At 42.0% G+C, this 11,790-nt stretch overlaps 1 protein-coding gene across 2 annotated transcripts in view; it reads left to right on the top strand.

Moving 5' to 3' along the window:
- The first annotated feature begins 2,569 nt into the window (after nucleotides 1-2,569).
- Pyroxd1 (pyridine nucleotide-disulphide oxidoreductase domain 1) overlaps nucleotides 2,570-11,790 on the top strand; it is a 21,417-nt gene continuing 12,196 nt past the window's right edge. The window contains exons 1-4 of one of the 2 annotated variants that reach the window (XM_037204007.1): nucleotides 2,570-2,727; nucleotides 4,920-5,000; nucleotides 6,409-6,528; nucleotides 9,864-9,992. In XM_037204007.1, coding sequence (XP_037059902.1) covers nucleotides 2,653-2,727; nucleotides 4,920-5,000; nucleotides 6,409-6,528; nucleotides 9,864-9,992 — 405 coding nt within the window. In that variant the 5' untranslated portion in view covers nucleotides 2,570-2,652. The remainder of the gene's footprint in view (nucleotides 2,728-4,919; nucleotides 5,001-6,408; nucleotides 6,529-9,863; nucleotides 9,993-11,790) is intronic. The other variant, XM_028879879.2, reaches the window with a different exon arrangement.

Below are 11,790 nucleotides of genomic sequence, written 5' to 3'. Positions count from 1 at the left end.
CCATTGCATGCACGTGGTACACATATATACTTTCAGGCAAAACATCCATATACATAAAATAATAAATTTTTTAAAAAACTGAGTAATTCTCTTTAGCAGCACAGCAGTATATCTTTTTGAAATGACTTTTATTTTGTGTGTTTTTCCTGAATGTGTGTCTGTGTATCGTGTGTGTGCAGTGCCCACAAAGACCACATATGTATGTGTATATATGTATGTATGTGTATATATACATATATAATACAATACTTTTTGCTATTTCATTGTAAATTCAAAAAAGTATTTATTCTTGAACATCCCTTCACTGTTTTTCTGTTGTTTTTCTTTTGTTCTAGGTAGAATATAATAGCAACTGATGAATGAATGCAGTTTGAATATTGGTTAATATTTCTATTTGTGTTGACGAGTAAAACAGAGGCGAAACATAAAGCCTGTAGGCCAGAAAGATGTTTATCTGTGACTTGTCAAACTGAATGTTGATTTTCTAACATTGGAAGGATTGTTTATTTTTTGAGCTTTTCACAATATATAACTTTTGTTCTGATATAACTTATGTTTTTATAGCTTTGTATTTAACAATAGCTGGGTTAGGATTAAGGAGCATATGATGCTGGTGGAGTTGGGATGAAATAAAGTGGGGTAGGTTTAAATTCAGAAGACCACAAGATGTCTTTGGACTACATAGAGACAACTCCTTACACTGTTTTTAAGTTATTAAAGTTATTGACGAAGATCAACAGCTTGATGAGGAAAAGGAGTTGCAGAAAGCATATGTCTATATGCTCAGAGAGGAAAAAAAACAGCGGGCATCGGGAGCTAAGTGTTGTTCAAAGCTGAAAGGATCAAACGTTCTCCGGTAAAACGATGGAGGTGAGAGCTAAGCGGACTGAACACACTATTTCCTGCCAGGAGGCTGTCTAAACTAGAAACAGAAACTAGAATCGAACTGTGTACATTTAACTCGGTAGACAAAGAACAGTGAGTACTGGGAGAAGCAGTAAATATCTATAAACATACAGGCAAGGTTTCCTATTATACAGAAAAGGGCACCAATAACTAGCAGTATTACATGGCGGCAGCTGAGAAATACCTCAATATTACAATAAAACGCCTAGCTAGATAAGCCATGAAACCACAAGATAAAAGCAAGGTAATAGAGAATACTACAGAGGAAAAACCTGAAAATAACTCAGCTTTGTCTCAAAGCTACTCCTCATACAAATGAACACTAAACAAAAAATTATATCAATGCTGAATTAAGAAATGCTCTTGGGGGGGGGGAGATACCTGAAGTGTTTGTGATACCTCAGTAAAACCCCCCACTCTATCCCCTACAGACAAAGAGAAGCTTAAACCAGGATTCGTAAGTGTAAATAAGAACATAGACCCCTTTTCCCCAGGTGGCTGTATCTGCTACAGGGACTTTGGAAAACACAGTCAGGATATTCGACCAAAAGACTAAAAAGGGAGGCAGGTTAAAATAAATTATATGGTCTGTGCCTTTAAGAACTAGTCCCACAAAGAAAGGAGAGTGCTCCTTCCAACCTCCCTGCTGTGAGTGAGAGATTTAGAAGAGCCTCCCTGGAGGCTTGTATACTTAGACAACACCTTACTTTTGCATTCTGTACCTAAAGTCTCCAGTGGTGGCTTTGGGGACTGTGATCTAGGCACAACAAGACCCTCACTCTATTGTCTCAAAAAGGGGGCCTTAGACAAAGATACCTCAATATAGATAGACCCAGGCCAGTTTCAAGTCCCCAGAAATGATGGTGCCAGCCCCAGGAACAAAAGAACAGAGTCAGGATGCCCCTCTCCAGAGATAACATGACCTGACCCCTGAGAGGAGTTGTAAAACTCCTGACAAGGCAAACAGACAAGCTAGAATAAGATAAAGTCCAGGCCCGGGAAAAACTGGACCAATCAAGGATGGACCCGTACTAACCCCCTCCCCTCTAAGAAATTTTATGGGTTTTGCCTATAAAAACTAACTTCCCCAAGAAAGAGGGACTCCTCCCTGCCTCATTGTATTGGGTGTAGGAATGAGTCCCTGTCTAGAATTGTATCTGCAGAATAAACCTTGCTGTTGCATTCTGGACATCCAAGGTCTTCAGTGGTCTCTTTGGGGGGTCACAATCTGGGCATAACAGTGTTCACCTTGATGAGGTGGCAAGCAACTCTATTTTACGGCACATTTTTACTGAATTGGGAATTGGAGGCTAACTTCTTACGGAACAATTCGATAGTATTTGATTGTCATGAAGAATCAATGTTTCCTCAAAAGAAAATCTCCCATTGCTAGGTGAAGGTGGTCAATCGAGACGGTTCCAGGAGCTTTGTATTCTTCACCTACAGAATGAGAAGAGAGGGTTGCTGGAAGGTCCCTGAAGGCAGCTCCTACCGCAGAGTTTAAGATGTGGGTGTGGCAACAGAGACTTAAGACTGGGGAAAGGCTGCAGCACAGCCAAGCTTTCACATGCAAAAGACGCGGTAAATACTCAAATGGATTAAGTGTGAAGCTTCCAGGCACCCGTAGTCCAGAGTCCATGGAACGGGCGCCGGAAGTGACTATGTGGGCAGCTTCTCTTCCGGGTGGACAAAGGTTCGCAGGTCACCGGTGCACAGTCAGCCGCCCCAGGCCGGCCGCCGGGTAGCATGGAGGCCGTGCGATCGGTGGGGACGTTCGTGGTGGTGGGAGGCGGCATCGCCGGCGTCACGTGTGCGGAGCAGGTTTGTTGGCGCGGGCGCCCCCCCTCCGGACCCCGGGGTCCCGGAGACCGTGGCTGGTCCCCTTCCAGGGTCGCTCTCCCGGCCCCTTGCCACGCCCCTCCACTTGCTGCTGGGCGGGATGCTGTGCTGGGGATGACGGAGGGGGCCCGGACGATCGGGCGGAGTGGGTGGGCAGTGCATGATGAGCTGGGAAGCCAAGCGGAAGGGCACGCAAACCGGCAAGCGGCCTTGGCATTGGGACGGAAAACCCACCCACTTATTTCCTTCACAAATGAAATTCAGTTTCATGATAGGTGCCAAGTCCTTAATAAAGTAAATCTCACGTAGGACATTGAACTTCCAAGACAAAATTTCATCTCCAGCAAAAGTTTGGAGCAAAGGAATACAGATGTAGAATTTCTGACTGTGGTAAACAAATGAAATCAGATGAGTTCACATACATTTGTTATAAAAAGGACTAGATTATTTTGTTGCTGGAACAAACCATTTTTGTCACAAGAAATAATAGAAGACATTTAAGTACTTTGAGATTTTAATCTTTGAAGGCCATCTTCTGTTTACCCATCAAGAGTTCTTATTCCAGGCAATATAATAGGGGTTTACCAGATAGACAAGAACGGCTTAACTCCACAGAGTGAAGCTCGTAAGAAACAGAAGCAAGGAAGAGTGTGAGAGCTCAGGCTGTACAGGGTTTATGACATGCCAAGTGTTTAACAAAAATCTGCAAATAAGTGGTTTTGAGCTGGGGAATCAAGTGTTCAAATGAAAGCTTTTTTTTTTTTTTTAAAGATTTATTTATTTATTATGTATACAGTGTTCTGTCTGCATGTACTTTTGAAATGTGATTAGCTGCGGTGTTGGGGATAGTGGCAAATGGTGACAGCTATATGAGCCTAGAGACTAAATTGTAGATAGTTTTCAGTAGTAAAGTTTTGAGGACTTGATCCAGCAATGGAAATAGAGATAGATTGCAGAATGTGAAAAGTAAACAAAGATGGAGAGAGATACTATTGTCAAATATAAGGACTTCAAATAAGTTGAGACAAAGGACCCTTACATGTCCTAAGAGCATGTTACTTGAAGGTGCTCAGCCTTATGGGCCATGTGGTGGTATTGTGTTCCCCGAAATATTGTGCACTCTAATAAACTTATCTGGGGTCAGAGACAGAACAGCCACAATAAGAAACAGAGGTTAGGCAGTGGTAGCCTTTAATCGTAGCATTCCAGAGACAGAGATCTACCTGGATCTCTGTCTGTGTGTTCAAGGATACAGCCAAGCATGGTGACTCACCCCTTTAATCCCAGAAACTGAGCCTTTAATCCCAGGGAGTGATGGCAGAAAGCAGAAAGACGTAAGGTGTGAGGACCAGAAACTAGAGGCTTTTGGTTGCTTAAGCTTTTGGGCTTTTGAGCAGCAGTTCAGCTGAGATCCATTCGGATGAGGACTCAGAGGCTTCCAGTCTGAGGAAACAGGATCAGCTGAGGAAATGATGAGGTGAGGTGGCTGTGGCTTGTTCTGCTTCTCTGATCTTCCAGCTTCACCCCAATACCTGGCTTCAGATTTGTTTTTGTTAATAAGAACTTTTAAGATTCCTGCTACAGGACCATGAGGAACAGCGGGCAGAGAAGCAGAATCCAAGATGAGGAAGGGCTTCCCCTCCAAAGTGAGGAAGAAAGGCGGAAATACTGAAACAATAGCACATTAAGTCTTTGCATTTTGTTAGGCTAATGTTAACATGGCTTTATCTTCCCCAAATAAGCACCAGTCGGAGAGGGAGTGCCAAAATTTGGAAAAAGTCATGCTGAGACTCTGTTTAATATCAGAGACTTGTTTAGTTTATTCTTAATGAAGACAAAGTAAAAACATTATTTTAGAATAAATGAAAGTAGGTTGTTTGTAATCAGCTATATAACTTTAAACTGGTATGCAAAATAAGTCAACCAAAGACACTGCTGTAGTGATTTGACATATTCAGGTCTTTGTTCACCTTTAACATGAATGTATTGTTTATTTTAGCACTGCAAGAGTTTAACATTACCAATGATGTACCATTATGAACAGAACTCAGAATAACAGATTTTCACAAGTGAAACACTGAAGTTTTATTAGACTGCATTATCACCATACTGACATCATTTATTCAGTAATACCTGAAGTTTTTTTAATCCTGTTGTTTCTTTTTAAAACTCAGCTGGCTGTTAACTTTCCTGAAGAAGACATTCTCCTGGTAACAGCCTCTCCCGTCATCAAAGCAGTCACAAACTTCAAGCAGGTGAGAAACTGGAGAACAGTGAAGTGCATTCAAGATGTAGAACTATATCTTTTCACAGAATTTGTTGTGTTGGCAGATCTGAAGGCTATTTCATTAAAAATCTGTGTGTTCAATGTATATTAGATACAGTTATTTTTAACTGAATTAGGAAATTCTGAAGTTTTTATTAACTTTTATCTCTAATAAGGCAAATATCACTGTGTGTGATTGACATAGGTCTCTAGGGTCCTTAGTAACTCAGAAGAATATAAAAAGTTTCCAAAGACAGGCTTGAATATTACAAGTCATATGGTCAAACTTTCATGAAATGTTTGCAGAGCAGCCAAGTTCCAATCCTGACCTGTGGTCCATCACATAAGCCAGGGAGTTTTGGCTGTACATGTTTGAGGGTTTGTTTGTGGTTGAAGATAGGGCAGCAGAGAATCAAAGGGTTTGGACAGAGGATGAAAACTCCAAAGCATCTTAGGTGGAAAGAACAGGGAAGCCAAGGAGATAGTGATGATTTTAAAGAACATGAAGGAAGCCATCCTCTTCCATCCGCTGTGTTGAGTGTTGGACACAGACCAAGCCTGGGCTTGCTTGTTATCAATAAACCCCTATGTGTTTTGGAAAAAAAAAAAAAAGAAAAGAAAAGAACATGAAAGAAGGGTCTAAAGATAAACAAAATGTTACCTGGTAATGAAGCTAGAATACACATTGTCTGTTCAGTTAAACACCAGTAAAGTAAGTTGTGTAAGGTGACACTTTTAGAGGCAAAAAACAAAAACAAAACCCAAAGCACAGCAGAGACAGGACAGTTGAGCTCAGAGCATAAGATGCAGAGCCCAGTTCTCATTCTACGGTATAATGCATGTGTTAATCAGCTTTCTGTCACCATCACAAAATGCCTGAGAGTATCAGCCTCAATCAAACTTCTGTTAGGTAGTGTGGCACTTCAGGTTCTGTTGGTAGTTATAGAATGCCTACTGTGTCCTGGGCACAGCACAAGGTACTAGCAAACAGCAGGAATAACACACTTGCTCCTGTGAGTGAGTAGTCAGTGTCATGGACGAAAGAGGGGTCAGTCCATGGTTAGGTGGCTCATTGTTTTCCAGATTGTGGGAAGGCAGAGTGTCACAGTTGAAATGTGTGGTAAAACAAAGTTGCCTACTTCATATAGACTCGGGGCCAGAGAGGAGGCACCGAGGTTGCAATTCCCTCTTCCAGGGGCCTGACTTCTCTGCATGAGGCTCCACCTCCTAGAGAGACTGTCAGGCCTTTAACTTGTGGGTCTTTGAGGGACATAAGCGCGCAAACCACAGCAATGCAGTGGGCTAATCTCCTTATTTGTGAGCGTGAAACAGTACTGTATAAGACAAAGGAAATAACCTTAAAATGTGCATTTATAAGTCTGTTTGATCTCTTAAAGGTTTCTAAAGTATTGGAAGAATTTGAAGTTGAAGAACAGCCAAGCATTGTGCTGGAAAATCGCTTTCCTAACATTAAGGTCATAGAATCTGGAGTAAAACAGCTCAAGAGTGAAGAACATGTAAGACTTTTTCTTGTTAAATGGTATCTTTTCTCATGTTAAGTCCCAGGTTTTGCCCCTCTTCTTTTAAGCATATCTCAGTCATCACCATTGTTTAAGCCTAAATTGTACAGGCTAGTGGCATCGATCCCCATTGTTAGAAAGTTTACCCTCTGGGACAGTTGTTTAGCTTGAACTGTTTAGGGGGCCCCCAGGCAGTGAGACTGGAACCTGTCCTTAGTGCATGAGCTGGCTTTTTGGAACCTAGGGCCTATGCTGGGACACTTTGCTCAGCCTTGGTGCAGGGAGAAGGGGACTGGACCTGCCTCAGCTGAATGTACCAGGCTCTGCTTACTCCCCAGGGGAGACCTTACCTTGGAGGAAGTAGGAATGGGGGTGGGTTGGGAGGGGAAGGCTGGGGGGCGGGAGGAGGGAGAACAGGGTATTCCGTGGTTGATATGTAAAACGAATAGAAAATCTCTTAATAAAAAACAAAAAAAGAAAGTTTACCCTCTGGGAAAAGTCTCTGATCAGGTAGTGTGGCGCTGCAGGTTCTGTTGGTAGTTGTAGAAGGCCCACTGTGTCCTGGGCACAGCACAAGGTACTGGTATACGGCAGGAATATCACACTTGCTCCTAGAGTAGTCAGTGTCATATGGAGTGTAGGCATTAATAGTGTGTGATTATAACTGTGTGCAAAAGGTAAAGTCTTGAAATTACCATCAAAGCTCGGATGCGAGATCTAGTAAGATTTCACAGAGGGAATGACATCTTGAGCTTGGCTTTTTTAAAGATGGTAAGAGCTGTACAGGTAGAAAAGGACATTCTAGGAACTGCAGACCCCAAAAAAGGAAAGGGACGATGAGGGATTATCAAAAGGAACAGGGTGTGGAAAAGGAGACTGGTAAGCAAGCAGAAGTAAATAAGGTTGAGTGATGTCAGGTGTATGGTCATAGGAAATTGTAGATGTATGGACAAGACAGTATTTTAAGTAAGATATGTCTAACAACAATGTTGAGGATAAACTAAGGTGGAGCAAGTAGCTCTTGGCCAACAACCAATTACAGCCTGCTTGTAGTTGCTCAAAATGATGTAGGGCCTGGTTGCCAGGGACAATGTTGGAAAATGTTCCAGGTTTGAGCTACTCCACAAAATCCTCCAGATGTTCCCTAACACATGAGAGCAGGTTGGGGGTCTCAGGGATGCTGTCTCCTCAGTGAGCTTTAGGAAGGATGGAGAGAAGTCTGGAGTAGCTCTCTAAGCTCAGAGTTACAAGTAAAACACAATTCACTACAAAGGAAAAGTGCCTTTTTCATGAAAAAGAACCTGAGTTCCAAATCACAGGAAGGATTACTTGTTATGGTAGATGTCTTAGTTAGGGTTTCTATTGCTGTGAGAGACATCATGACCACAGCAACTCTTTAATTCAGGTGGCGTACAGTTCAGAGGTTTAGTCCATTATTGTCATGGAAAGACATGACGGCATGCAGGCAGACATGGTGCTGGAGACATAGCTGAGAGTGCTACATCTGGATCCACAGACAACAGAAACAACTGTGTACCACACTGAGCATAGCTTGAGCAAAGGAGACCTCAAAGCCCACCCCACAGTGACACACTCCCTCCAACAAGGCCACACCTCCCAATAGTGCTACTCCTATGAGCTTATGGCGGCTAATTATAGTCAGACTACCTCAGTAGAACAGAGTCCAGGCTCAGTTAGTTTTACAAATGAAGTGAGCTCTCAAAGGTGAAGTAAACAGGGCACTTACAAAGCAGAACATCTCCCAGTGACACCCAAAGCAACTCGAGTGTGATTCTGATCTCCATCTCCTGCATGGCAGCTGTTGGTGTATAGGAATGCTGGCTTTGGTCTCAGGGAGCGCAAGCTGTCCTTGAACTCCTGATTCTCTTGCCGCACCACTCAGTCCCGAGACAACAGATGTGTCACCGCCATGCCAGCTTGGACTTCCTTGGCTGTGTCCAGAAAGTTAGCCATAGCTAGTAAAAAGGTTTAGTGCTTTAAACCATCTAAATGTGAATTAGTTCAAACCTTGGTCAGTGCCTCTGCCTTCTGTTTGTCAGACCAAATTCTGACCAGATTCTGAAGGGAGACTGGTAAGAAGTTTCTGTGTGAACTATACTGTGTTGGATTATTGGGTTACATATTTGTGGAAAGTACTGTGGGTAAAAAAAAGCCTCAGTGTGAAGTGAGTGCTGTGACTGCCAGACTCTACAAATCACACATCTGGCACAGATGTGAACCCATTCATAGTCCATGTTTTCACAGTGGTGAGTGCTTATCAGTTATTCACTATCTAAAGCTACATGTGGATTTTCATTCCACATTAAGGAACAAAATCAGCAGATTTACTATGTAATTTTAGACTCACTAGTGTCGATAAAATTAATAAAAATAACTTTAAAGACAGAATGTGTTAGTTTTCAAGCTTAGCATGTTTTTCATTTGGATTAAAACAACTCTGTGTCCAAGCCTGGTGCACCTGTGATTCGAGCACTTTGGAGGGGAGAGGAAAATGAGGACTTTAAGGCCATCTTCAGACACAGGAAAGTAGAGGCCAACTTGGTCTGTATGAGACCCTGTCTCAAAAACACAACAAAAGCCTTTTGTTTTGTTTTGTTTTGTTTTGTTTTGTTTTTAGAGACAGGGTTTCTCTGTGTAGCTTTGCACCTTTCCTAGAACTCACTCTGTAGACCAGGCTGGCCTCGAACTCACAGAGATCCGCCTGGCTCTGCCTCCCAAGTGCTGGGATTAAAGGCGTGCGCCACCACCGCCCAGCCAAAAGCATTTTTTTTTTAAAATGCACACATGTAAAGTCTTCACTAGTAGAGCTAGAAAATACTAGCAAAGCTATTGTTTTTTTTTTAATACATCTAATATTTTATTTTAAAAAAGACAAATTATAACTTAAACATGTACTGCTCATTTGAACCCATAGCAAATGCTAAGATTATTAAGGTATGATATGATTAGAATCACAAGGTTTCTAGTAACTTCCTGCAAGATAAATATATACATATATATATACATATATAAATAAATACATATATATATATATATATATATATATTCATTCATTCATTGAAGCTTGTCTCAGGAAAAAAAATGAGCATTTTAATTTGAAGTCAGCATAATCCTGAGATTCTGTTACTACAAACCTCTTTGGTTCAGAGGAGAAAAGCTAGTTTCCATCAGATTCCCACATGGATTATGACCGTTGATCATTACACTAGAGAATGTAGCCTCCCCTTGTAACTGAGCATGGGCCACCCCCCCCCCATGTTTTGCTTTTGTCTCAGCCATTTGCTTCTGCCTTTCTTGCCCTATGTTCACAGTGCATCTACACAGAAGATGGGCATCAGCATGTGTATAAGAAACTCTGTCTGTGTGCCGGAGCTAAGCCAAAGTTGATCTGTGAGGGAAATCCGTATGTATTAGGAATCCGCGATACCGACAGTGCTCAGGTAATGTCGTAAGGGTGGGTCTGTGGAAGGGGAAGTAAGGGTCTCATGTGAATGAAAGTGTTCACTGACCATTAACTCCTACAGTGTCACAAAGAAAGGCTGTTCTGACTCATCACCCAGAGGCCACAGAATGGTTATGTTTTCCTGTTGCCAGCTTCACTTTGGCTAATGGTTATATGGTTTTAACTAAAACTGGCACCCTGTTCTTTTGGTTCTGACACTCAAAGACACAATGACAGTGCTGGGCATTATACTTTATTTATATCAACACATGTTCATCATTCTGTATTGGGAATGTAAGATTTGCAACTAAACATTGTAACAATCATTTTCCCAAAGTAAAACAAACTGAGATTTCCCAGTAATTCCCCAGAAAATAATAATAATAATAATAATAATAATAATAATAATAATAGCAAGATGTCCGTGGATGGGGTCCCAGAACTTACTGGGCTTGTTGCTGTGCCCTGTAACAAGCAAACCCTCCCAGTAGGCTACACTTCCTTCCATGCAGCGTGGCACACCTTCTTTTTGAACTATGTCAGGGTTTATCACCCCTTTGTTACCAAGAAGCTTTCTGGGTTCATCTCCACACCCAGCAAGGATGTGATTACATTGCATTTATGTGATCCATATTCTTTAAAGTGGGTAATGATTTTCTCCAGGCTGCTGTTGCCGTAATTCCTTGGGAATTTAGAGGAAACTTTAGCAGAGCTCAGTAGCTTCTTATGGACAATTAGGCTTACTTTACCAGAGCATGCTTGTGATTATTTCAGCTCAGCCTTCTAGTTCAGGAACTCACTGGCTCCCTAGTACATTCCTTGTGACTCCCAGGAAACCCTGCTACAAAGGTAGCTGCATGGCTCAAGGGAAGGCGTGTAATATTAATTGGGGTGCATACAGATGGTGTTCAAAGGGGGGGTTATGTTAATGCTTCTCTATACATTGTGTAGAGTACAGATCTCATGCTACAGTTGTGGGGAGGATGAGAAAGGAATGATTTCCTTACTCTAAGGTAACTAACAACTCTGGTCCCCAAGTATGATCATTCTAGGGTAACTACTCAGGTTCCCTGTGTATGGTTACTCAGTATACCCCAAGCATGGTTATTCTAGGATAACTACTCAGTGCACCCCAAGTATATTTTAAATGTGTGCTTTTCATCTCTGTGGCCCTCCTCTTTATAGAGCCTCCTTAAGGCCTGACCCTTGATGAGAGGCAAATTACAACTTCAAGGTTTTGCCTTGCAGAATTCTAAGTCAGTTTTAATCAGTGATTTCTTTTTTTAAGTGAACTTAATGGTGGTGGTTACTTAGAAAGGAGGAATGAATTCTTTGTTCTGAAGTCATTCTAATGCAAGGATACCTGTACTTGTGAAGTGCCAGGAAGGCCATAGACTACTCTGAGCTCATCATGAGGGAAGGTAGTGCAAGAGGCATTAATTGTCCTAAAATGGTAACAGTTCTTCAATTAATGGTAGAAATTATTCTGTCCCTGCTACTCTAAGCTTTGTATAGTCATGCCCCATCATCCTTAAACAAACACTAGGAGATACAGTGACTTTTTGTAGTGGACACCATGGGACATAGAAGATTAAGTAGTTCATCCCAGGTCATCTTGTTAGGAACTGCTAAGGCAGCGACTCCTAATCCATGTGCCCTGATTCTCAGTCCTGAGACTGTAGAAAGTAAGGGAGTCCAGGGAAGCCTGTAATCGAGCCTACCTTCTGACAGTAATGGATTCAGTCACACGAGGCATGTGGTGATCCAGACAGTATCTCTTGCTGAGATGACACAAA

The sequence above is a fragment of the Peromyscus leucopus genome, chromosome 3 (assembly GCF_004664715.2).
Source record: "Peromyscus leucopus breed LL Stock chromosome 3, UCI_PerLeu_2.1, whole genome shotgun sequence".
Lineage (NCBI taxonomy): Eukaryota > Metazoa > Chordata > Mammalia > Rodentia > Cricetidae > Peromyscus > Peromyscus leucopus.
The sequence above is the reverse complement of the archived record's forward strand: the minus strand, read 5'-3'. Positions and strand labels throughout refer to the sequence as shown.